This window comes from Rosa rugosa, chromosome 7, assembly GCF_958449725.1.
Source record: "Rosa rugosa chromosome 7, drRosRugo1.1, whole genome shotgun sequence".
Lineage (NCBI taxonomy): Eukaryota > Viridiplantae > Streptophyta > Magnoliopsida > Rosales > Rosaceae > Rosa > Rosa rugosa.
In genome coordinates, this window is record NC_084826.1 from 19,112,606 (window position 1) to 19,139,092 (window position 26,487).

General features: G+C 39.1%; 3 protein-coding genes across 3 annotated transcripts; 1 reads left to right on the plus strand and 2 right to left on the minus strand.

Moving 5' to 3' along the window:
• Positions 1–9,730: 9,730 nt before the first annotated feature.
• On the plus strand, positions 9,731–10,219 carry LOC133722972 (basic leucine zipper 43-like). Its single transcript, XM_062149813.1, has one exon. The coding sequence runs from the start codon at positions 9,731–9,733 to the stop codon at positions 10,217–10,219; it is 489 nt and encodes a 162-aa protein (XP_062005797.1).
• Positions 10,220–11,883: 1,664 nt separating this feature from the next.
• LOC133722973 (uncharacterized) lies at positions 11,884–12,549 on the minus strand. The gene has a single exon (XM_062149814.1). The coding sequence runs from the start codon at positions 12,547–12,549 to the stop codon at positions 11,884–11,886; it is 666 nt and encodes a 221-aa protein (XP_062005798.1).
• Positions 12,550–22,809: 10,260 nt separating this feature from the next.
• Positions 22,810–24,153, minus strand: LOC133721047 (uncharacterized). Its single transcript, XM_062147563.1, has 3 exons — positions 23,730–24,153; positions 23,391–23,498; positions 22,810–23,285 (listed from the first exon to the last, which is right to left on the minus strand). The coding sequence occupies exons 1-3, from the start codon at positions 24,042–24,044 to the stop codon at positions 22,968–22,970; spliced, it is 741 nt and encodes a 246-aa protein (XP_062003547.1). The 5' UTR covers positions 24,045–24,153; the 3' UTR covers positions 22,810–22,967.
• Between the last annotated feature and the right edge of the window lie 2,334 nt (positions 24,154–26,487).

A 26,487-nucleotide genomic window follows, 5' to 3' on the forward strand; every position in this document is an offset into this window, starting at 1 on the left:
ACACCAGGGGAAGCGCTGACAGTGTTCTCCATCGGAGATGAAGAAGATTGTAGAAACTCCCACCTATTGGCGGCGTTCTGTCAAACCCTAGCAGAGAGGGTCAACAAGAAAATGAGAGATGTTGTGCTTTTACAACACCTTAAAGTTGTATAAGGATTAAGGAACAAGGATGTCATTTATGGTCAGATCTCTAACCCAAATCGAGGGTACTTGGGGAGAAACCAGGTAACTTGCGGCAAAATTTGAATATTTGATCTTCGATTTCTGAAATTGAGCAAAAGGTATAAATGGTATCGTGATCTCCATCCATAAAAATAACCTGATTTTAATTAAACCCTAACAGAAAAATTTATAACTAAGGTAAAAAGTTACATATAGGGAAACTAAGAAAGTGATAAAATGGTAATAGTTGCAACTAACTTATGATATTCAAATTAATATTCATTATGTTTGACTTTTATCCACATCATCTACTCTTATTTTATTCTTTTTTTTTTTTTTTTTTTGAATAATGGTAATTCCATTGATAATAGCGCATGCCAAGAAGGCCATTACATACCCACCTGCTGACACATAACAATGGCCAGAACAAGGCTTCGTGGGGGAGCCACAGTGGCACATAGGATAGACCAATTATATTTGAACTTATCGCTCACTTCAAAAGCGAGCCTATAAGCTATGAAAACAACATAGCGAATAGACAAGCCAAACCACACTTGGTAGGTTCCTAATACAAGAAACTCATTGTAATTAGACAAAAGCTAAAAACATAGGATTGGGCCAAGAGCCTAAACCCTACCCCAAATTAGAAGCTACTGGACTAGGGTAAACTCCAGCCCAGAAACTCAAAGCCCAAGTAGAGGACAGCCATCGAACAACGGTCCACCAAAGGCCAACAGCCTGATCTGGACCAGTCCACCCGCACCAGCCGCCCCGTCGTACTAACCAGCCAAGCCACTCTCCGTCCGCCGCAACCTGCACCGCCGCAATCCGCGCCCCACGATCATGCCGCCTACGACGCAAAATCGATCCACACCGCCTGCGACGCAAAACCGATCCATGCCGTCACGATCACAACCGCTTAGGACCCCGATCCAGGACCACACGCCGCACCCCGCCATCTAGCCAGACCCGTGGCGCCGCCATCCGGGTTCGAACGCTGGATCAGTTAGCACAACCATCGTTCACCATCCCAGCCAGAAACAGTCCGACAAGCCCCGAGCAAACACCTCATTCGATGGCTTCCCCAGAGCAATAGGTATTCAATACCCATCCGGCAGCCGACCTCATGACGACGGCGAGGTTAAAAGGTTAAATTGCTACGGCAGCCGACCTCTCGTATGTAGTGTTGGGTATTTTTTTATGTGATTTATTATTGCTAAAAAGGTTAAATTGTTTATATAGCGGCTCTATCTGATAGCCCTTACATGGGTGGGTTGTTATGTGTAATTTTACTGAATTATAAAAAGTTGACAATTTTCTAAAAAAAAAAAAAAATTATATATATATATCCGTAATATCTTTAATTATGATACGATTGTATCCAATACATTGATAAATCATGTATTTATATATAACTAGCGAGGCCCACCCAATGTGTGTGTGGAGAGAAGTTAAAGTAATTGGAAAGCTTTTCATACAACTCCCACGTTTTCTACTATTTTTTTTATTTTTATTCTTTTGTTTTCTATTTTGCAATTTACTATATTATCCCTATTGATAATTTCATAGTTTTTTAATATATGAGGGTTGAATTGGTAAAAAATTTCAATTTTGGAGAGCAAGCTATCTTCTTTTAATAATAGTATAGATAACTGGCACGGTATTGGGGAGCAAGCTATCTTCTCTCAATTTTGGTTACTTTGGTACTTTGCTGTTTATGACAAAATTATTTTGTGATGAACATGTTGAGTCACAAATTACATATGCAATTGTGCCCCATTATTATGAAAATTTATTTGTCTTCCATGCTATTTTACCATTTTTAATCCATTTCCTTTTATTTATAGGAAACCTTGCATTGAGAATAAAATGACTATTTGAGGTTTGAAATGCGGAGATTTGAAACTAGGGGAAGAAGACACGGAGATTGGAAGAAAATTGCAAATCAACTTTTCCGGCGATTTTTCAGGCAAACTTTTCCTGCGACTTTTCCGGTGAACTTTTCCGGCGAGCTGCCACTCATGGAGGGTCCTTTCTCCAGCAAAGGAGAACCATGGTTGTGAGAATCTCCCATCACTTGAAATTCAAATATCTCCCTACACCTTGTCCTTTTGTCACCTTGCCAATTTGGGACCATTTGGAGGACAATGGTGTAAGAGCATCTCTTGCACACTTTGGGACCAAAGAGGACACACATAGCTGATCAAAGAGAGTCCAAAGACTAATTCTTCAGCATTCTTGAGTCCATTCAATCATCTTCATCCTATTCAAGATCCATTTTCTCTCTAGAGAAGACACCACCATTTCCACCACTAAAACCACCATTTCCACCACTGCAACCTCCATTTCCTCAACTACAACCTCCATTTCCTCCACCACTCAACACCACAACTCACCTTAGAGATTCCAAATTTCACTATTCTTACCAATATCAAGAGCTTGGAGCAAGGAGAATGAGGTGACTACCACCACATCATGTTCTTGGAGACCCATCTCCACCACCTCTTCCAGCATCGTCAATAGTCACCATTTACTCCCTATCTCTTTATGTATTTGATGTTTAATAGAATGTTGAAGCTTGTGTATCTAGCTATGTGTGAGTAGTGAACTAGTTGGGGCTAGGGTTGAAAGCCCTAGCCAAACTTGCTTGTATTGATGCTTTTGTTTATAAATTGATGCAAATTCATGTTGTCATTCTCACATGCTAAGTTAATAGTTGAATGCATTACTTAGACCTAATCAATTTGAGTCATGTGTTTGCCATGACATGAAGTTTTTCCTAGAGATTGATTACCTTCAGGCAAAAAGGGAGCATGAAAGCACACCATGTGTGCATGTGAGCAGAGCCGGCCCTGAGGGCTGCTGACTGAGGCAGCCGCCTCAGGCCACCGGCTCCCGGGGGCCTCCGGAATTTCTGTAAATATGATATAGATAGTATATATAAATACTATTTGCTTCAACAAACAAGAAATGTTGTGTTGCTCTAGCGGAAATGAAGAGAGTTCACGTCCTACCCCACCAAGGTTCGAAATGTGTTCCAGTTCCTTTTTTTTTTTGGTTTTTTCAATCAGTTAAGTGATTTGAGGAGGGCCCAAAGCCCAAATCGAACAGCTTCATCCTTTCAGTTTTTTTTTTTTTAATTACTTATTTTTCTTGGATCCTGTGGCCCAGCTCACTTTTTTTTTTTTTTTCCTTTTCCTATTCCATATAAACTTTTCTTTTCCTTTTTTCCATATGAAGAACTATTCCCTTTTCTTCTCCGTATGGAAAACTAACCCAAATTAAACTTTTGTAGAGAATAAATATTGATATACTTTTGTTTTGTTATTAACTTCATCTTTACTTTTATTCAAAATACATGATTTTGTACTGTTATTTGGAGCAAAAAAAAAAATTTATATATATATATATGAGGCCACATTTTTACTCTTCGCCTCAGGCCGTTAGAATCTCAGGACCGGCCCTGCATGTGAGGGTAGTGAGCTAAAATCACCTAGAGATAGGATTGGTTTGCTTGCTTGGTTACCTAAACTCTAAGCTTTATACATTTAGGGGCAAAGGATTGAGACCTATCTGGTAATTGAATTTGTCTCTAGGTAGTTAGCTCTAGACTTATCCGGTTAGAGTTAATAAAATGAAAGGGGTTTAAGCCTTAGTAGTCTTATCCGGATGCTAAGAGGGTAGTTGGACAATTAGCTTTGCATTATTCATATTCAATTGCTTTAATGCTTGCAAGGGAGGCAAAAGGTGAAACCCGATGCCCTAACTCCCATCCATTTGATAACAACTTGTTTGGTTTAGCTTAGTTTATATTACTTGCTTCCATTGTTTCAATTTGAATAGAAACCAATCTCAAAATCAAAATCAAATCTCTACACACCATTTTGCACATACTCACCATGAACTTTGTGATAGCTAAATTTATAAGCTATTGATTTTCCTTATTCACACTTAAGATTGTCAATTGTAGCAAGGGTAAACAAGGGTCTTTCCCGCAGAGGACTAAGGTTATAACTACTCAAAACAATGTCACAAAAGTGACCACTGTCCCTAGCGAACAGCAGTCGAAAACCTAATTAAAAACCTAATCTAAACTACTCAGAAAATTACGAAAATTTACAGAGATATGCTAGACACACAGGGAGTCTAGCACACAAAATTTGGTATTATTCGGATATCGTTTACTATATAAAATAATTATAAAAATATAGAGGACAGAAAGTAACGAAAACAGATTTTAAGATGGTTTGAAAACAATATGATAAAGATAGTTAGGGAAGATGCATCCACCCCGGACAATCACACACAAGACAATTTGTTCAATCCTAATTCAATTAATCTAGATGAAGATGCTCAGGTTGGCTCGGTACGCTTGAACACAACCTATTACCCTTTCTTACTTCGTACGCTAGGCAGGAAGTGCTCTACACCTAGACTATTCCCAAGCAATGCAACCTAAAGGTACGCTTATTAGATTAAACATGCAGAGATCATTAAGGTCTAAAAGAGTTTGAGACATCACTAGGCATCGCAATAAACTTAGCGCCTTGCTAAACCTAGGACTTAGTTTACTTGATAGTGAAAACTAACAATTGCTTCTCTAGAAGGTTTGAGGAATCCAACTATTGATCCAGGCATCAAACAATCAAAGCGGTAGAACCCTAACATGCATACTAAGCGTGCACTCAAAGCATACAAGCAAGAATTCATCAATGGAAAAGCAGTAAACAAAAGTCTCATCTTGAATTAAAAGAAAATAAAATCAAAAGTCAAATCATCTTGTAGTTCATGTCTAGGGGCTTCAAGCAGCCCCCTAACTAATAAAAACTAGTTAAACATAGAAGAAACAAAACAAACTAAAGAAGGGGAGGCAGAGAGAGCTGCTGCAGAATCATCTCCTTTTATATGGTTAGAGGTTGCCTCCATCTTTCTTGTTGTGTAGGAAATCCAAAACTTAAAAGAATTAGGGTTAGCGTGCTTAGGTGGAGTTTTCCTATTGGCTCTTGAACTTGATGACTCATTCCAACCATTCACATCATCCCATTTGTCTATATTGAGCTGATATATGAAGCACAAACTCGTCCTCGGGCTTTTCGGTGTGATTTGGGCTTCGAAACATAAATTCCCGTCCAACCTCAGATTCACGCGCAGCCTGACCTTCTTGTACTAAATCGGTCATAACTTCCTCTAGAAAAATGATATTGACGAACCGTAAAAAGATCTGGAAACTAGACATCCGAGGCTTTCTATAAATATAAAGATCATCATCTGGATCGTTCTGAGCTGGTCTCAGTGCTCTGTCGAAGTTAACTGATCTGCACAGGCAGATTTCCCGATTTTGCCTTTCAATCCCTCTTTTACTTCTTTTCTCCTTCTTTACTCCAAGATACCTATAAAACAAATAAACAACGTAAATAACTAGAAAATATACTAAACTAACAAAGAAAGTATAGAGATTAACGCTATTAATATCACATAATTATGCTCCTATCACTTTGGTTCACCCTATATTCATCACAAGCCAAAATAGGCCGTTACATACCCTTCCGCTGCCATTTATAGACAGACAAGAAGATAGTGGTATTACCTACTGTGGTACGTAGAAATAGACCTACTCATTATACATTTAAATACGTAGAGGTATCAGAGATCCTCCTTTGATACTACGCTGGCTTAAACAAACGTCATGGAAAATTACCTGCCTATTCCAAAGCAACAAACGTCATGGAAAATTACCCGGCTATTCCAAAGCAACCAAGAAATCAAAAGAATTTTCCCAAGAAGTTACAAAGAATAGTCAAATTTAAAATTCCTGGAAAGATTGTGACCTTGCAAGCTAGCTTGCAATTTCTTAGCTTGAGAGATTTTTGTTTCACTTAATTTCTTCTTTATATGCTTAGGGCGAAACTCTTTAAATTTATCATTGTTTAATGCTTAATCAATCTTGTCCATACAAGCGGAGATAAACTAAACCTCACGCTTTGCTGCGAACTTGTATAGTGTGGTCTATTGAATAAACACGACTCTTTTTTAGTCAAAAAATAATAGAGAGAATATCATAAAGGCAAAATAGCCAAATTACCTCCTGACTTTTCTCATGGCTGCCGATTTACCCCCTAACATTTCAATTTTGATTATCGACACCCTCACTTTTCTAATTGTTGCCAATTTACACCCTATTGTTATTTTTTAGACTTTCCATCCAATTTTCCGTTAATTTGGTTAGCAAGTGAGGGGCTTTTTCGTCTTTTCAACTATCACCCAAAAAAAATTTAAACAAACCAACACATTGTCAAAGAAATAAAAATTAAAAAAAAAATACAAAACTGTTCTTCGTTAAAAAAGGAAAAAAAAAAAAAAAAAACTTGCCCTTTGTCGCTTCTTCCTTGTCCATCTCTTCTTCTTCTTCACTCCCTTTATTTCAAGATTGGTCGTTAGCTTGCAACTGATCACTTAATTAATATTTACTAGTCACATCAAATGATTGGATAATCATATCACTGAAGGAGAAACGGTCTTTGATCATTTAGGTTTCTGGTTTTCTTTTTCTTTGAAGGTCGGACTGGTCATTAATATTTCAAACATTCATATGAGAATTTGATCTTCCATGTTTCCAGTTGGAGGGGTTTGTATTGTGTATAAGATTGAGAAGCCATCGAACAAACTAAAATATTTATATGTATGAAATATGAAAATTAAAATTACAGCAAGCATGTGAAGGTCATCTTGATTGATTCAAGTTGGGATTGTTTTATATTGATCTCGATAAAAGGAACATAGAGGAAGCGGTCATGCTGAGAAGAAGATAATTGCGAGACAGATAGAGAAGAAGATAAGAGGCTGAGGGAAAAAAAAAATAGTTGTGAGAGACGAATAGCAGTATTTTATTTTTTATTTTTTAACAAAGTAATTTTGTATTATGTTCTTGTTTTTTTTTTTTTTGTGACAATTGCAGAGATGAAAAGGCCCCTCACATGCTAACCAAATTAACGGAGAAATTGGATGGAAAGTCTAAAATTTAACTATAGGGTGTAAATTGGCAACATTTAGAAAAGTGAGGGTGTAAATAATCAAAATTAAAATGTCAGGGGGTAAATCGGCAGTAATGAGAAAGGTTAGGGGGTAATTTGGCTATTTTGCCTATCATAAATGGTTACTCAACTTTTACCTGTTTGACACTTTGGTCACTCACTTTTTAAATATATCACTTTGGTCACTCAACTTTAACTCTGTTATTCACTTTAGTTACTCAGTTAATTTTTTTCATTATAAAAAACTTTATATGCCACAATATTAAGGATATTTCGTCCAACCAATTATGAAAAATTGAGAAGTTTGAATTGGAATGATTGAGAGAAGTGATTAAAGTGAGACAAAATGCTCATTCGGTGACTAAAGTAATTAATAGAATAATAGTTGAGTGACTAAAGTGATATATTTGAAAATTGAGTGACCAAAATGTCGAATGAGTTATAGTTGAGTGATCATTTGTGAAATTCTCCCAAAATAATAAACAGGACTCTGGAGAAACTGGGCATGATATTGGAATGCAAACTTATGTGTTTTGTTTCTAGGGTAGTGATAGCTTAATTATAAATGCTTCCTCTTTTTGTAAAGTGTATGCAACCCTTACTCTCTTTGTTTCTGATGTACATAGTTTGTGCTGTGTGTAGTGTGTGATATCTTAATTACAAGTCTTTGTTGGTATTTTTGATGGTTTCTTTACTGCATGGTTTTTCTTCTGGATTAGGTAGGCATTCTGTGGATTGAAAATTGTTACACATCCTGAAATACATAAAAGGCAAATTAGTGGCAACATTTTGAAGAATATTTGATCCATAACTAGGTCAAATTACTTCATAAAGCAACATATTGTTTGACACACAATTAACATGGCAAAGATTAAGATGATAGCTACCGTAATCATAATTAAGGCAGTCGGTTCACATCGAAATTTTGCAATAAGTCTTTGTTAATGTTCCATTCACACTTCAAATGCTTTGTGTTTATTTCTCACCCCCAAAAGAAAGTAATGCGATTTTTGGAAATGTTTTAGTAATATGATTCTGCAATTTAAGTAAAATACACTTGTTACCTCGCAAGTTATTCAACATAAAGTTTCCATAGATATTAAACTTTAAGGAGCACATACTTGTGTGAATATATTTATCCACTTATTGCATATTCCTTTTCTATATATCTATCTTCCTTCTTTGGAGCAATTTTAGAAAAAAACCATAAAAGCACACCAGTTGATGCTAATTGTTTTTTTTAATCAAATGAGGTCAGTCAAATTTATAATTCAGCAAGCAGTACCAGAAACGACACACCCCAGAGGGGTCGACAGTAAGAGCCGTCCTTTAGGACATATAACAGTAAGAGCCGTCCTTTAGGACATATAACAGTAAGAGCCGTCCTTTAGGACATATAAAGGACCTATTCTAGAAAAACAGAACCTCGCACTCTCGGGTACACCCACCTTTTAAGGACATTTAAGCACATTTATTCTAACAAAACCTAACAACTCAGAAGCGAAATAAATAAAGGTAACAACCGAGCAACTAGATCCTGCAACTAGATGCTAATTGTTTAATGTTGGTCAAAACATTGGACACATTTTGAAGATAATTATTAAAGTTTCCAACTACCAGAAGTCAAATAAAAATTTATGTTCATGTAACAATTTTAGCAAAAAGAACAAGATGGTGCCCATGAATTATGTTTTCTTCTTCAATTCTTTTTCGTTTTCCTCGAAAGGTTTTGTTTGTTTCTTCTTAATAACATCATGCACTCGTGCTGGGTTCATGAAAACAAAAAAAAACAATTCATTTGTCTCAAAAGTACTAGACTTACTATCGTTGGAATACACTGAAAACGGATCAAACCTTGACTTAGTATAATTCTAACCTATTTTCTCACCTTCCCCAAAAGGAGACTTAATTTGTATGTATAGAGCTCTATGCTTTAGCCATATTTTCAATGTTATGAACCATTAACGCACAAGGTACCTTTGAAGCCTTTCAGTAATTTCAAGATAAACCTTATCATATTCTCCATGAATTCCTTTCCCTACATTTATAGAAAATCCTAGATTCTATGTTAAGCACCATTACTAGAGACGTTCCAAGTAAGTAATCTAATTAAGCCATCCCAGAATGAAATTGAATGCTATCACCTACACTCAAGTCGTTTCACAATTGCACGTAATATCCTAGAAAGAACATATCTCCAGGTATTGCCTTAAGATATTGTTGATGATCTTCGTGTAAAAACAAAAAGCCGACTGATTACGTCCTTGCATCAATAAATCACAATCATAGTAAAACTCTCTTAGTACCGTGAAGGCCAAGAAATGTATGTATATAGTTCCTATCTCACTAAAAAATTAATATCACTCTGGTTCTTTCCCTAAAACCCCATCTAAGATTTCTCTCTTTTCCTCTTTCCCTCAAAGTTCTTCATGGATACAAATGAATCAAAGGGAAACCATTACTTACGTAATCAGGTTCCTCCATCTCAACTTATCCCCAGTACCAAACAATCCCGTCTTTACTCGAGTCCCCAAAATATGCAGGCAGTTGAAGTTGCGGAGAACCATTCACTTCTATCCCTTCAAAACCCTACTCACAATCCAGATTCCGTAACATTTTACCCGACTCGGATTTTCTCCATGTCTCATATCCATGATTTTTCGTCGAACGCCTCTCCTCTTAACAATGACACTGTTTTTGATGAAGCTGCTGCTGCCGGGGAGCAAGGCCTTACCTATGAAAAAAGGATCAAGAGAATGATTTCCAACAGGGAATCTGCACGAAGGTCACGAATGCGGAAGAAGAAGCAGATTGAGGAGCTGCAGTATCAGGTGGACCAGCTCCACATCACAAATCATCAGCTCTCCGAGAAGCTCATCCAACTGTTGGAGGGAAATCAACAGATTCTCCAGGAGAATGCTCAACTGAAAGAAAGAGTTTCATCGCTTCAAGTCATCCTCTCGGATCTGATATCACCTCTGCAACGAAATGCAGAGATGCCACCACCAACACCCAAATCGACTTAGAGGCCAAGCTTCAACAGCTCCATGTGTTATAGTACAGATACATATACGGTTTGCTTTTTTCCTTTTCTTTCATTCACATATAAAGTATGTGTACATGAATCTAAGTTTTTAAGAGATAAATGTAACTTATTAACTATACGGTTTATGAAATTTTGTATGTCATTCTATAATTTCAGCCCATTTGCTTCTGTGATTTGTGAACATGCAACAGCATGTTTATTAATTATGCAAAGTATCCTATAAATAGGTTCTGGAAAATCTAAGGAAACACCGAAATCATCATATATAGGTCAATCATTTCTACTTTACTGGATGCTTCCCATTTGATAAGTTAAGAAAGGCTGCGACTGTAGTAGTAGAAGTTGGCTGCTGCATGGTTTGGCTTCTAAACCCAGTTCACCTAGACAAAGAGGAACTAACATGATTAGCTTCTGTAACAGCAAAAAAAATCCAGTTCATATCGATCATCTAACTATACATTGACAAGACGTGAAGTACGTAATCAACAAAAAAAAACTGATATCAGTCATAACCTTGCATCGAACTGAAATATCAATAAACATCAGACTGGATCATATCAATCAACAAAATGTGGAGTAATCAACAAAACTCAGATGCTTGGAACGCTACTTTCGTATTTTTAACAAATCCATCAGTGGCATACATATATATACACAATATGCCATACATAAACTGAGCAACAACAAACTACATAACTAATTACAGTTCTTTGGTTAGGTGAGGTCACATATGCATATCATCAAGAACAACATAACTAAGAATAAATGGTAGTCAATTCGTGACACCATTATAAACAATTACAAATCTCAATCTTAAGCATGCATTGAGGAATCTAATTCCTCCTCATTGACAATCTATCTTCGATCAACGTACTGATACTTTGCTCAGCTATTCCAAGTAATCTTTCAAAAGCAACTTGTAGATTGCCTTTTGTTACATACGTCACAGAGAGTCCTAGCTAGAATGTGGTCTATCAAAAGTTAGAGATTGAACATTAGTTCTTTGGAGAACATATATGGACACGAATTATGTGAAATGATCATTCAGAAATCTACTGTGAACCATCTCAAGAATGTAAGGTAGGACGGGATGCAACATGATCCAAGTGAAAGCTGCAAGAAAATGAATCTATGGCCTCAATTGGTTGGCTAATTAGATGAAGAGTAACAACTAATATGAGGTAACAGAAATCTTTTATAAAAACTTTTTGTTGAGAAGCAAGAACAAATCAGACTTTTAAAAGTACCAGTCTGTAGGAATGTATTGTTTCATTTACTCAAAACATGAAATCACCAGACAAAACCATGATATCAAAGACCTTTACTTTTATATTCATGTTTTCATTAAATTCGGCATTGGGAATGTGTAATACAAAAGGCAACCAAGACCAGACCACATACAACAGATTCATCTAACAAGGCCAATAAAACACCAAATTATCATCAAAGAATCAACTTTATATATATTTCATCAGTCACAAGTTAATTTACATAAAGAGAGACTGAAAGAGATATATGAACAAGAACATACAAATGTTGATCATTTTTTCTTTCTTTTCTCTTGAAATCAATCAACTGTTCATCTTTAGATTTTTTACTAGCTGAGTGAGAAGATTGAAGCCACCACCAAGATTGATCAATTCTTCAAAAGACGTTCATAGCTTGAATACTCGTTCTTGGCTTTTTGCTCAGACTAGAATACTTGGCAGCAGTTCTCTTCATCTTCATAGCTTCAAGATTTCTCACCTCCAGAGAATTCAGATACTCTTTCCTCACTTTGTTCATCAGTAGTTTGCTCCCTTTGTTGGAGCCAATTCTTTTATTGCCTGACGAAGAAGGAGGAGCCTTGTCCAAAACCCTCACTTGCCGGCTTTGTTTACGGGCGGCTTCTTTCTCATACAGCTTCTTCAGCCTTTCACCGACTTCTTTCTCAGCCTCTTCCACCCTTTTCGACTTGGCCTGATACAACTCCGACCACTTGGAACTCGCTTTCCTGATCTTCATCTTCTCGATCACCTCATCAGTGGCTTTGCTACCGAAGTCTCTCTCAAAGAACTTCTTCCAAAGCTTATCGGTGATCAGAGTCAGGTCTGTGCCTTTTGTGCTCTTTTCGATGTGAATCAACTGGTCTTTGGAGCAGTGGGGTAAGACCTGATCGAGAAACTTGAAGTCCAGGTACCCAACATCCCCAAAAGAGTCTAGATTGTCTATTGCAATGGAGACCCAACGATCATCGAGACGTATCAACCTTCCCTTCTCCATTGTGATGGTTGTTTTTCGAGTGAAGTGAGTGAGGTCTGTGGTTTCCATTTCCACCTTATTTATAGGAAAATGAGGTCGGCTTGATGATTTCCTTTTCCTTGAGGGATAAGGCTAATTAAAGAGTAGTGATCAAGTAACTTTAATCCTTTTCCTTATACGAGAAGGCTTCTATGCCAGGTAATTAAATTAGGGTTTCTGTAAATATACAGCTAATTAAAGATAATTTGAAGCCCAAAAGAAAAAGAAAAGAAAAGAAAAAAAGAACAAGATAACTGTAAAATAAAATAAGTAACTTGGCTCAATTCTGTAGCAACAACTCAAGAGTACTACTAACCATAATACCATATACAGCATGTTAGTAATGAGGAGTCCTATTATCCCATATTTTAGATTTAATGTATTTTTACCAGTAGACATTAGCAAAGTTTATGCAAGCTCTGTTATCTGATCATTTGGCTGTTTGATGACTGATGACTGATGTTTTATCTTCTTTCCCTGATTCTGCACGTGTTACTGTCTGTTGATGATTAAGTCTGATTTACGTACGAAGTCTAAGATCACTTTGTAAATCAATGCTTTCAAGTGGATGGCTGACATCAATAACATCCTATATATCTAGTGAAAACTTGTTGATGCTTTTAATATTATCCTTATTTGCTATCGAGCTGCTCTTAGCACGCTTTGCTTGCTGCAGCTATCGGATGTCTTTTCCCCAATCTGATCTTGCGACTATTCATTTGTGTGCTTGAAATATGTTGATAAGATTACTGGTTTAGAGAGTAGAATTGGTGCTGTTAAAGGCAGATGACATAAACTGTAACAGTGGTGTCAATGAATAGTCATTATTCGTCAATCAGTAGAATTGGTACTTATTCTTCGACTATTTAATGAGCTTCAATTAATGTTTTTTTGTCATGGCAACTGCCAAGGAAAGTTCGCTTTGGTAATCACCTTTTTAAATTTCAACCAAGAAAAGAAAGGAATTCAGTAATATGGTACCAGAACCAGCCTACTTCCAGCATTTCGGTCTCTTCTTAATTTGGAGTGACTGCAGTCTTCATATGCATTACAATTCCAGTTCATATCCGGTTCAAATGTGCCGCCTGCATCATCTATGTACTATCCTGGCTAGAAATAATGTTGTGTAATTACTTCTGTGATCAAAATATTTAATACTGAGCTGAGCATCACCTAAGGATATAAGGAAGAAAGCAACAATGGATTATGAAAAGCAGAGTTTCAAGCACAATAATACTTGGGTCTCTAAAACACTTTTTCGTTGGTTGATAATTCTATCTAATTTGTCTGATTATTTCTCTTACTATTATGTGATTTACATTTAGGAAGAGAAAGAATTCAGAATAACTGTATGGTAACAAAGTAGAAGCAAACAGGTGTTATGCAATATGCTACAATTTCATATAAGAAGTGAATAGTTTTGGATATTACTTACATTATGTACTGATATGTCAGTAAGCCGAAGCAATCATTTCTGCAGCTTCGATCCCTCTGAAAACTATTACACTCCGCCTTACCGACAACCTCCACAAAAACATAGGCCATCTTTGAAATGATGGAAGTGCTTGTTGTCTCTCAAAGTTATGTCCCATTCAATATCCCTGGAGTTCAATTTAGCTGGATTGTGACAATTTATGCAAGCGCAGATTTTTGCAGACTCCCAGTGAACCACCTTCACTAATCTATGATAATCGAAATGATAGCAATCCTTTCACTATGCCTCCTCTATATTTCAATCTTCACTTCTTCCGGTTTAAGAGTGTTGGGTGTATATCCAAGTTTACTTGATTTTTCCTCTAACCTTGTTCACATCTTCCTAATTTCTCCTAATTCAGGGAGAAAAGAAGCAGAGAGCTATACATTTTCCTCCAAGCGTAGTCCAACAGCGTCCAGCATCTTTACTTAGGCCAATCACCCTCATCTGTGGCTGGACGGCTGGACACATCTCACACCATTCCAATTCCCAGATGCAGCATGTAAGTTTGAAAGCAGAACATAATTCTCTGCCTTTTCAGGCTCCAAGTCTGATAACACACAATGATGTCACATCTTTCTCCGTGAACCAGTCAAAAATGACATTGTTCTATGCGGCCACTTTGTGCGTGCATGTATCTATGAGAGATACAAGCAACAAACAGGTCTTCTATGAGGCAAGCTTTGAAAGCAAAAGAGTGCAGCTCTTTTCCTAGACGCAGAGCTGACAGTTGTGAACAAGTCCCTAGCATAGTCATCGTTGTTTGAGGACAAGCATAAATTGACAGAAATATAGAGAGAGTAATAATTCAGAGAGAATGGAGATTCATGTGTGTTTATTCATCTCATACAAGAGGGTATTTATAGGAATACATTACAAGTGTGAAAGCTCAAAGATAATATCAAGCTTGGTATCAACTTGATTTACAGCTGCAGCTCAACATGATAGCTGTGATGATGAAAATTGCCATGTTTGTTGCCATTTGGCATAAAGCTTGTCACACAAGTCTCTATACCTATATTATACACTCAAGTACCTTATCTATACACTCAAGTGCCTATTTATACATGATATAGACATTTATACTATGACTCATATATACTACAATATGATTCATGTATACTACAACACTCCCCCTTGGATATTTCATGTTTAATAGCATTGTCTAGGCCGTGCGCTTCGAAATTGCCTCGTTAAAAACCTTGCCAAGTAATAAAACCCTGTGGGAAAAAACAACCTTGGTCGAAGGACAAAAAGAGCACAACGCGCGTTTGAGTGTGGAGTATGTTTCTGGATACTCCCCCTGATTTAGACTTCCCTTGAAGATCATGGGAGTTCGGATAACCTTCTTAATCCGATGCTCTTCACATGTTTCTCGAAAGGGGTTTTTGGTAACGACTTAGTAAATAAGTCCGCTACATTATCCTCTGATCGGATTTGATTTACTTCAATTTTTAGAAGTGTTAATTTGCTGTTGCTGATTGTAAAAGAATTTCGGTGATATATGCTTGGTATTGTCGCCCTTGATGAAACCTAATTTCATTTGCTCAATACAAGCTGCATTATCTTCATAAATGCATGTGGGCTCATTTGTGGTAAACTTCAAACCACAAGTTCCTCGAATGTGTCTATTTATAGACCTTAGCCATGCATATGCATTCACGCACAGCTTCATGTAGAGCAATAATCTCTGCATGATTTGAGGAAGTAGCAACAAGGGTCTGTTTTGTAGATCTCCAAGATATCGCCGTGCTTCCCATGGTAAAGACATAACCTGTTTGGGAGCGACCTTTAGGAGGGTCAGAGAGATACCCTGCATCAGCAAATCCCATCAAAACATCATTATCATTTTGATGGATGGGAGGAGGAGAACGTCGGTCACCATGGATAGTGTCACCGGCGTCTACATTACGGAAGATGGCTTTTTGCCTCTTGGGGTCTGATCCCATGCTTCCGTCTTTTCTTTTCTCTCTGTAGGGATAAAACAAGCCCATATCAATCGTACCTTTTAAGTATCGAAAGATTGTCTTTATGCCAATCCAATGACGGCGTGTTGGCGCAGAACTATGTCGAGCTAACAAGTTCACTGCGAATGAGATATCCGGTCTTGTGCATTGAGCTAAATACAATAATGCGCCTATCGCACTTAGATAGGGTATTTCAGCCTCTAATAAATCTTCGTCCTCATCCCTTGGACGAAACGGATCTTTTGTGGGCTCAAGACTACGGCCGATCATGGGAGTACTTACAGGCTTTGCTTTATCTTCATTAAAGCGCCTTAGTAATTTTTGAGTATATGCTGACTGATGGATCATAATCCCATCACTACGGTGCTCGAGTTCTATTCCGAGGCAAAACCGTGTTTTCCCAAGATCTTTCATCTCAAACTCGGATTTCAAATATTCAGCAGTTTCCTTTAACTCATCTAGAGTTCCAATTAGGTTCATGTCATCGACATAAACTGCTACAATTGCAAATCCGGAACTTATCCTTTTAATGAACACGCAAGGGCATATTTCATTGTTAACATATCCCTTCCCAATCAAGTAGTCACTTAGACGGTTATACCACATCCGTCCGGATTGTTTCAATCCATATAGTGAGCGTCTTAATTTTATTGAAAACGCGCTCCGTGGTTTAGAGCCACTTGATTTGGGTAATTGAAGTCCATCTGGAACCTTCATATATATCTCTGAATCTAGATCCCCATAGAGATATGCTGTAACCACATCCATAAGCTGCATGTCAAGTTTTTCGGAAACTACCAAACTGACAAGGTAGCGGAACGTTATAACGTCCATTACAGGAGAATATGTCTCCTCGTAGTCGATTCCAGGGCGTTGTGAGAAACCTTGCGCCACAAGGCGGGCTTTGTATCTAACAACCTCATTTTTCTCATTACGCTTTCTAACAAAGACCCATTTATGGCCAACAGGTTTTATATTTGGTGGTGTCAGCGTTATAGACTCAAATACCTGTCTCTTTGTTAGTGAATCCAATTCATTCTGGATCGCATCTTTCCATTTAGACCAATCTGCTCTTCGTTGACATTCTTCAACGGAGCGAGGTTCGATATCATCGTATTCTATAATTCCTTTTGCAATATGATATGCAAATGCATCATCAATAGTCATAGAATTTCTATCCATCATCACATGTATACTAGTGTAATTCATGGAGATCTCTCTATTCTCTGGATTTGGTTCTGTCATTGGAGCGTCCTCCAATGATGTCTCTTGGACATAACCATAGTCCGGAATATTCTCATGAGATGGATTATTTGTATCGATGATTAATGGATTATTTTGTGCCAAACTCGCTTTCTTCCTTGGGCGAGAATCCATCGAACCTATGGGCCTCCCGCGCTTCCTGGCAGGAGCCGTGGGCCTAGCCAATGTGTCACCCATAGAGGGGATGTTGGCGCCATTCTCATGTACTCTTGAGATGACATTATGTCTTTTAGGGACATCAATCCTTGCAGGTACATTTGCAGCAGGTATGTGTGATCTTGTCACTTTAGCGATATCAGAAAACGCATCAGGCATCGATTCTGCTACGTTCTGAAGATCGAGAATTCTCCGCACTTCTATTTCAGACTGTGCGGTTCGGGGATCAAGATGAGACAAAGTGGGGACAAACCACGACAATTCCTGTCCTTTTTGTTGAACATTAGTGTTCATGTCTCCCCCTAATGACGGGAAGACTGTCTCATCAAAGTGACAATCCGCAAATCTAGCGGTAAATAGATCACCTGTCAAGGGTTCTATGTAGCGGATAATGGTTGGAGAGTCATAGCCAACATAAAGGCCTAATCGTCTTTGAGGACCCATTTTAGTGCGCTGTGGCGGCGCAATTGGCACATAGACTGCACACCCAAATATGCGTAAGTGTGAGACATTTGGTTCATACCCAGTTACCATCTGGGACGCAGAAAAGGGTTGTGTGGCAGTGGGCCTTAGACGAATAAGCACAGCTGCGTGCAATATTGCATAGCCCCAAGCAGAAATAGGGAGATTGGTGCGCATAACCAATGCCCTAGCAACCATTTGAAGTCTTTTAATGGCAGCTTCTGCGAGACCATTTTGGGTATGTACATGAGGGACAGGGTGTTCAACCTCGATCCCAATGGACATGCAATAATCATCAAAAGTCTTTGATGTAAACTCCCCAGCATTGTCAAGACGAATTGACTTAATAGGGTGATCAGGGTGGTGAGCCCTTAACTTAATGATTTGTGCTAGGAGTTTAGCAAATGCAGCATTTCTTGTGGATAAGAGCATGACATGTGACCAACGTGTCGATGCATCAACCAACACCATAAAATATCTAAATGGTCCGCAAGTTGGATGGATAGGTCCACAAATATCACCTTGTATTCTTTGCAAGAATGGTATATTTTCTTTAGTGTCCTTTGCATAGGATGGTCTCAATCCTACTTTTGCTAAAGAGCAAGCTTTGCAAAACGAATGATATACTTGAGAAGTAATTCTTTGAACCTCTCTTGGGTTCGTACTTCTTTTCGTTTTGAAGAATGGATGTCCGTGTGAAGTTTTTAATATACGGATCATCATATCACGACCTGGATGTCCCAAACGGTCGTGCCAAAGCCTGTATGTGTCAGAATCCCATAAATTTTCATTCATGACATGTTTGGATTCAATGACTCTAATAGTGGTTGCGTACAATCCACTAGAGCGACACATAAGTTTCTCTAATACTCGTGTATTTCCGTAGTTATTAGAGGTGATGCAAAGGAACTCTTGTCCATTCTCACTATGTGTTTCCACATGAAAATCATTGGCTCTTATATCTTTAAAACTCAATAGGGTTCTTCTAGCCCTTGGAGCATATAGAGCTTCGGTGATATTAATATTTGTGCCATTTGGCAACAAAAATTGAGCTGGTCCTCGACCATGAATCAATTGTGATGGTCCTGCCATCGTAGTTACTGAAGTTTGACTAGGCGTCATCCATAAGAATAATTGCCTATGTCGTAATATAGTATGTGTGGTGCCACTATCAAGAAGGCATTCCAATTCTCCCGAAAACATACTGAAAAAATAAAGTTCGGAATATTAACACATGTCCATGACATTGAATGATAATGCGATACTTTATTAATAAGGAAAAAGCCAATGATTACATCAAAGTTTCCAAAGTCTATTCCAAAATAAAATCAAACTTATACAAATTGTAATTGCTCAATCCGTTTGGTAATTCCAATGAAATATGACCAGGGAAGTAGAGAGATGTTGGTGGAGCGAGGCTCGCTTAAATACCCCGATCTCAATTACTTTCCTAGACATCATACTTCATTAGGTACGCCACATGAGAAAGAGTTAATACAATTGTCATTTATTGACTAAGGCACATTTGCCGTTTTATTGGAAAATAGAAAAGACTATTCTAATCAAAATCTGCGGCATCCTCGTGCTCTTCATTTACAGCTTTGAAGTCTTCTATGGTGAGATTGACATCTTCACCATTTTCTTCTTCAGCAAGGTTGGCTTCTTGCTCCCTTGTTTCCCTGTACTCCTTGTAGCGTGCAGCTAGTTGAGTACTTGCCTGGCATTGCTTAAACCAATGCTCGATTGAACCACACCGATGACACATGTCATTGTGGTTGCCTCCCTTGATTTGAGGTGCAGGTGGTGCACGTTGTGGATATTCCCTAGGCGGGTTGTTACTGCTACTACCACGGCGTATGGTGCGACCTCCACGGCCCACAGTGTTACGGCCTATGGTGTTGTTATATCCACCTCTCCCACGTGTGTAGTTACCACCACGTGTGCCCGCACTATAGTTGCGGCTGCCTTCTTTGTTGGGGCGGTTATATGGACCCGTTCGTCCTTCATGTCCCCTGTTATTAGGGTACACATGTCCCCTATTAGTAGGGTACCGCTCCTTGCGCCCTCTCTTGGGTGCATTATAATTCGCCTCACGAACGCTTTTGGTTCCAACGGGCCTTGAATTATAATTCTTTACAAGGATGTTGTCGTGCTTCTCAGCTACCGACAAAATATTGATGAGCTCATTTAACTTTGTAAATCGTCCAGCATTAAATTCAGTGCGATGCTGCTTTGATAGTATAATTGCTGAGACGGGGAAGGTGGAGAGAGTTTTCTCAATTAGCTCTTCTTCTGTGAGAGGTTTTCCACAGAACTTCAGCATGGCCTTTAGGCGAAGAGCTTCTGAATTGTATTCAGAAACAGACTTGAAGTCTGAGAAGCGTATATTGTTCCACTGAACCTTCAAGTCAGGGAGGAGGGAATCTTGGATATTACCAAAGCGCTCTTCTAGCGCTGCCTATAGGTCCCTTGCATCTTTGATGGACATATACTCTAATCTGAGTGCTTTGTCCATATGGCGTCGCATCAAGATAATTGCTTGTGCATGCTTTATGGATGTTCGTTGGAACACAACGCCCGCAATTGGTGCCTGTATGATGGGCAATATCCCTTTCGATGTGAGATGGTTCTCAACGTCGGTTCTCCAACTATGGTATTCCAAACCTGTTGAGTCAAGGATTTGAAAATCGAGTCTAGGTTCATTCGACATCCTGAAGATAAGAAGATAAGATATATTAGTTTCGGAGTTTAAACTTCCACGAAAACTAAAGTAATCAGATTTCCGAGCTATGCTACCAAGAAATCAATTTCCAAGAATATTTGGATTAGACCTAAACAATGATGTTTAATAGGGTCATAAATCGATGCTCGCGGACGCTCTTAGTCCGAATATTATGAACACTCTTAGTTCATTGGTCACGAACGCTCTTAGTTCGTTTAGCGTGAATTTCTATAATTCCGCTTTTTGATTGTAAGTTCCCAATAAAAAGAAAGAGGAGAAAAATGAATAAAAACTCAAAAACGAGAACTTTTAATAAGCAATACCTGGAAATAGTGTTGTCCGAAATGACCGAAAAGTCGCCGGAAAAGTGCCCGGAAAGTTGTCGGAAAAGTGTCCCGAAAGTCGCCGGAAAAGTGCCCGGAAAGTTGTCGGAAAAGTGTCCCGAAAGTTGCCGGAAAAGTGCCCGGAAAGTTGTCGGAAAAGTGTCCCGAAAGTCGCCGGAAAAGTGCCCGGAAAGTTGTCGGAAAAGTGTCCCGAAAGTCGCCGGAAAAGTGCCCGGAAAGTTGTCGGAAAAGTGTCCCGAAAGTTGCCAGAAAAGTGCCCGGAAAGTTGTCGGAAAAGTGTCCCGAAAGTTGCCGGAAAAGTGTTCCGAAAGTTGCCGGAAAAGTCGCCGGAAAGTTGTCTGAATCTGTCGGCAGATGCTAGGCAGCAGCTCGGCAGCTGCTAGGCAGGTGCTTCGGCAGCTGTTCGGCAGCTGCGCAGCAGGGCTCGGCAGATGCGCTCGGCAGGTCTCGGCAGGACTCGGCAGGGCTCGCTCGGCAGCTTCTCGGCAGATCTCGGCAGGACTCGGCAGGGCTCGGCAGCGGTTCAATTTTTCCGGTGGCCGGTTCAGGCTGTTTCCGGCCGGTTCTGTCGTTTCTGAAACCGGTTCTGGGCTTCTTGGATCAAGGGTTTTGATATGTGCTAGGGTTTGGAGGTTTTTTGTAGGTTTGGCAAAATGGCTTTAATCGGATTATGAACTTCCTCTATTTTGACAATTTCGATTCTAATTCTAGAGCAATTTCGTGCTGATAACGTGTTTGAGGACAAGCATAAATTGACAGAAATATAGAGAGAGTAATAATTCAGAGAGAATGGAGATTCATGTGTGTTTATTCATCTCATACAAGAGGGTATTTATAGGAATACATTACAAGTGTGAAAGCTCAAAGATAATATCAAGCTTGGTATCAACTTGATTTACAGCTGCAGCTCAACATGATAGCTGTGATGATGAAAATTGCCATGTTTGTTGCCATTTGGCATAAAGCTTGTCACACAAGTCTCTATACCTATATTATACACTCAAGTACTTTATCTATACACTCAAGTGCCTATTTATACATGATATAGACATTTATACTATGACTCATATATACTACAATATGATTCATGTATACTACAACAATCGTGGCTATTTCACAAGGTAAGAAGACGCCATTTATCGAAACTCAAAAGAGATCGTGCGCTTCTTCAGGACGTCCAATCTGAGAGTAACCAGAGATCAGATATGCATAAAACTGAAGTTTCATTTTCCATCCTATCAAATAATGCTGTACCAGATCCAACGCTTCAAGAGCACAGAAGTGAAATACAAATTCCAGTTTCATTTGAAGGTACATGTCCCACCCAATCACCCATTGCCAATTAATTTTGACGTGGGATGCTAAGTCCACTCAGCAATGTTAAGGCGTACACGTATTTGGTGTGTGAGGTGCGGGGTGTATATTCCTACAGCAGAAAAAATGGATATTTTGGTGTTTTGCGTAGAATGCTCTAATGTCTACACTGGGTTGAGTACTTTCCAAAATATTCAGTCTATTCCACAAGTGAGAGTTACCAACGGTAGCTCCTTGCCTCTCCCTCCCCAAAGGAAAAGGGTAAATGCAGAAATGTAAAATGTGGGAATTAAACTTTCACATTCTTTTTAGGGGGGAATTGAAAGCTTCCATACTTGATGAGAAATGATATAACCATGGGAATTCTGATCCTTGTCTTCGTCAAACAAACAACCAAAACATTCAGATCTCATTAGAGTTTCAGCAGAACAAACATCCATAATGACTGCAACACTGAAAGAGTAGCACTTGAATTGTTCTAGGTCCCAAAGAATTCCAAAAATCTCTTTACTCCAGCTAACAAGCAATGCAACCTAAAAGGTGCAAAGCAGTAGTGGATATTGAACCAATAAAAACAAAGCATACAAATGTTACTGAAAATCATATCTCTTTCCTCTAATCACAATGATCCTCAAATTTGATTTACTTTACAACAGCATACAAATGAAACACAAAGAAGTGAACGATCAAACCTAGTGAGTGGGTAGTGAAAAAAATTACAAGAATCTGACAGAAACAGTTTTACATCAGAAAAACTTGTTATACTGGCTAGTGAGAGAATCCTTCAGATTTGAATAGAGCCCATAAAGGGAGTACTGACCAAGGTTCTGTACTTCATACCATGAGTTCAGAACCGATAGGTGCTTATCCGTCCCAGAAAATGCCAACTGGATCCCGAGGCTGCAATCCACAGTGCCTCCATGGGTTTTGCAGCTATTTGTCTTGATTGCACAGTCCTGATTGTTAAGGCAAACGAAGCTGGAGCTGGAGCTCCCAGAACATTTGGCGCACCCATCCCTTTTCCAATACAGGTGCTGCAGCCTGCCCTTGGTGAACTCAAGCACCTGCATAAATCAAAACACATTCACTACATAACCTAAACCACAAACCACGAACGACGTTAACGAATTCAAACTCCAAATCCAATTGCAATGTCCTTGCTCACTTACAAGAGTAAAGCTGGTGACAGTGTAGGTACTATTGGCAACAAAAGCCGCAGTAGACCTTGCAGCATATTTATGCCCAGCAAAAGCAACCATATATCCCCCATAATTATCCTGCAAATTCAAAACCACAATAAATCGATCGAATTCAAAACAAGCCAACATTAACTCAACTAAAATCTGATACTTTCAGTGCTAAGCTTACAAAACTGAGACCAACATTTTGCAATTATCAATATCAAAATCAACATTAACCGTAAACCCATCAAAACCCTGTAGCGATTCACAAAATCAAAGGATCACCGAAACGAAATGGAAGGGTTTAGAGAGAGAGAGAGAACGGACCGGAGCGAAAGAGGAGGAGTTGACGGAGAGGAGAGAGATCTCGTCGACCTTTGGCCGGAAAACGGCGATCTGAGAATTGGCGGTGGAGAGCGAGAGTCTAGTGTCGCACGGGGACAACTGGGAGGTGGAGTTCGCGCCGTTTCGGAGAAACACGTCCCTGGAGGCGAAGGCGATCCCGAAGCTGAAGCCGTCGGACCTGGCGACCTTGGTGTCGGAGCACGGCGAGTAGACGCGGTTGTTGTCGCCGCATTCGATTAAACGGAGCGTGGCGGCGATGATGAAGATCGCCGTCCATGTGGTTGCGGGGACGGCCATGGTTCTAAGCTGGGAGGAGGTTGAGGAAAGTGAGCTGGTGAAAGCACGCAGTGGGCTTATTTACAAGGATGGAAATTGGACCTCAAAAATTTTTGCTAGTTACGGCTTAGAATTTCTAACGTGCAGTATTATTTGGTCTACTAGCATAAGAAGGGGCTATTTTTTTTTTTTTTTTGTTGGAGGGAAAGACGACGAGCCTTATTAAGTGAAATTGAGGAGCACATAGAATAATGCAACAATAACCACCTGGGTCCAAACACGAGCCCAAGAGTGCGTAGGCCTAGGGAAAGCACACACACACCCTGCAAGGCCCAACATACAGACCCAGGCCCACAGAGAAATACAATGGGCACCCAGACCACTTCGATCAGTTACCCTTGCTCTTCGCATGCACCACCCGAAGAAACTGGCGCTCCAAGGACCACCATCCCAAATCAACCTTGCAACGCGGATCGGACCCCTATACCAACCAGAGTCCTTCAGTCCTTGCGATCGGATGTCATCCTGACCTCCAACGTCACCGACTGCCACCATCAGGCCTACCCGATCTTTATCGCCCCCTCTTCTCCATCCTCGCAAAAGAGACGAAACAGATCCAGGATCCCAAAGTCAGATTTTCTCCCACAAACCCGCTTTGGAGAAGCACTCCCTCCGGTAAGAATCCCTCGAGCAAATAATCTCCCGAGCAGACTCCCCACGAGCACTGCCGTATAGTTTAGAACGGCAGTCTATCAAATCGGGTGCCACAATCCAACGGTTGAACGTAGGATACAGACGACCTCAAGGAGGACAACAAATAGGCTTCATGAGGGGAATCATCAGAGGCCAAAGATCTCGATGAGCAAAACCCTAGAACTAGGGTTTGCCACCGCCAGTAGAGAGAGAAGAGAAGAGCTCGACCTCTCATAAAAAATTTTGTGATTGCTGTGACTTAAAAAAAAAAAAAAAACGGTTGCTGCAGTGTTGTGAGAGCAATCAGCTGTGAATTAATACAGTTTCGTGTTTGGTTAAAATAATACTTTTAAAATTGATGTCAGTACATAAAACAACTTCAGACAGTGTTTTAATTGAAAGCAACTTTTTAAAGTAACCTCTGGGTTGCTTCTAAAATCTGCTGCCAGTGACCTATAATTTTCAATTAAAACAGTCGGATTCACACAATTTGAAATCCAAAAACTCAAAACTACGAAATTTCGATCAATTACAAAAATATACCAATGACATCAAAAATCATATTGACATATTCCTAACTCTGAGCTCTACGTAACGAACAAAAACAAAGAGCCAGAGTAGGAGGCACGCACCTTTTCTTCAACCTGCAATTTGGAACAATCCCATACACCAATTGATTCATCTTAACAAGCCCAGTATCTTCTTTAATTACGTCGAAGCTCCAGAAATAAACGAGGAGTGAAAAAAATACCTCGAAAGTTTCGGACTCCTGAAACTTCAACTCTTTGATTGCTCGTTCTCCGAATAATTCATGCTATATGGCTTGTACTTGGATGATCAGTGGAACAAACACTTCAAACCCTAGGTGGTGGAGTCAGTAGAGGTGCCTGAAAAATGGTGATCGAACTGAGTCAACAAGGCTATTTCTACTTCAAATTGCTTTCGTCGACGGTGATCGGAGGAAACTAAGGCTGGAAAAATGACCGGTATGAGGAGGCCCTCTAGATGGGACTAGTGCATCAGCCTGGGTGGCCAAACAGCGGGGTACCCACCGAGTCTTGGTTTCTAGTCCAATTGGTAATCGGGTCTGTGTTAAAGAAAATGAGAATTAGAGTTTTGTCTGAAATGAAAACTTTCCAAAATGGAAAGATGAAAATGCTATCTATAGTAGGTTTCCTAAAATAGTAGCTTCTACTTTTCAAATCGTAACTTCTTCATACGAACTCCGATTTAAACATGTCACATGTCTACGAATTTGGTTTAACGTCCTATACAACTTTCTTGAAGGAAGTTTCCTCAAAAACTGAGCTGAAGGAAAAATCAACTTTTGAAATCTCTTAAAAGTCTGAAACAAAGGTAAAAGGTTAAGATTGTAATCGCTTACCGCCCAAATGACCAGAAAACATATAATTCTGCTTAGGGGGCGTAACACCTTTACACCTTAATGTTGTGCCGTCCACTTTTAATTTCATATAATTTTGCTCAATAATTTTCTGGAAGGAAGTTTCCTCAAAATCTAAGCCAAAGAACTAAAGCCAACTTTGAGAACCTCTTAAAAATTCGAAACAAATGTAAAAAGTAAAGATTTTGATTGTTTACAGTTCAAAATACCAATAAACATATAATTCTGCTTACGGGGCGTAACACTTTTACACCTTAAAGTTGTGCCCTCCACTTTTAATTTCTTTACATCTATCTATGTGCTCTCTAATTTTAATCAATTTTGTCTGATCATAAACTTTTCCATCAACTATTTTACATTAAAAATGTG

What these genes read in the sequence shown, in the direction of transcription:
- LOC133722972 (XM_062149813.1), top strand. Translation starts at nt 9,731, where the DNA reads ATGCAGGCAGTTGAAGTTGCGGAGAACCATTCACTTCTATCCCTTCAA.
- LOC133721047 (XM_062147563.1), bottom strand. Translation starts at nt 24,044, where the DNA reads ATGGCCGTCCCCGCAACCACATGGACGGCGATCTTCATCATCGCCGCC. An exon ending in ACTCCTCCTCTTTCGCTCCG is followed by an intron (nt 23,499 to 23,729) that starts GTCCGTTCTCTC and finishes TTGAATTTGCAG; the next exon opens with GATAATTATGGGGGATATAT. An exon ending in CTGTCACCAGCTTTACTCTT is followed by an intron (nt 23,286 to 23,390) that starts GTAAGTGAGCAA and finishes TGATTTATGCAG; the next exon opens with GTGCTTGAGTTCACCAAGGG.
- LOC133722973 (XM_062149814.1), bottom strand. Translation starts at nt 12,549, where the DNA reads ATGGAAACCACAGACCTCACTCACTTCACTCGAAAAACAACCATCACA.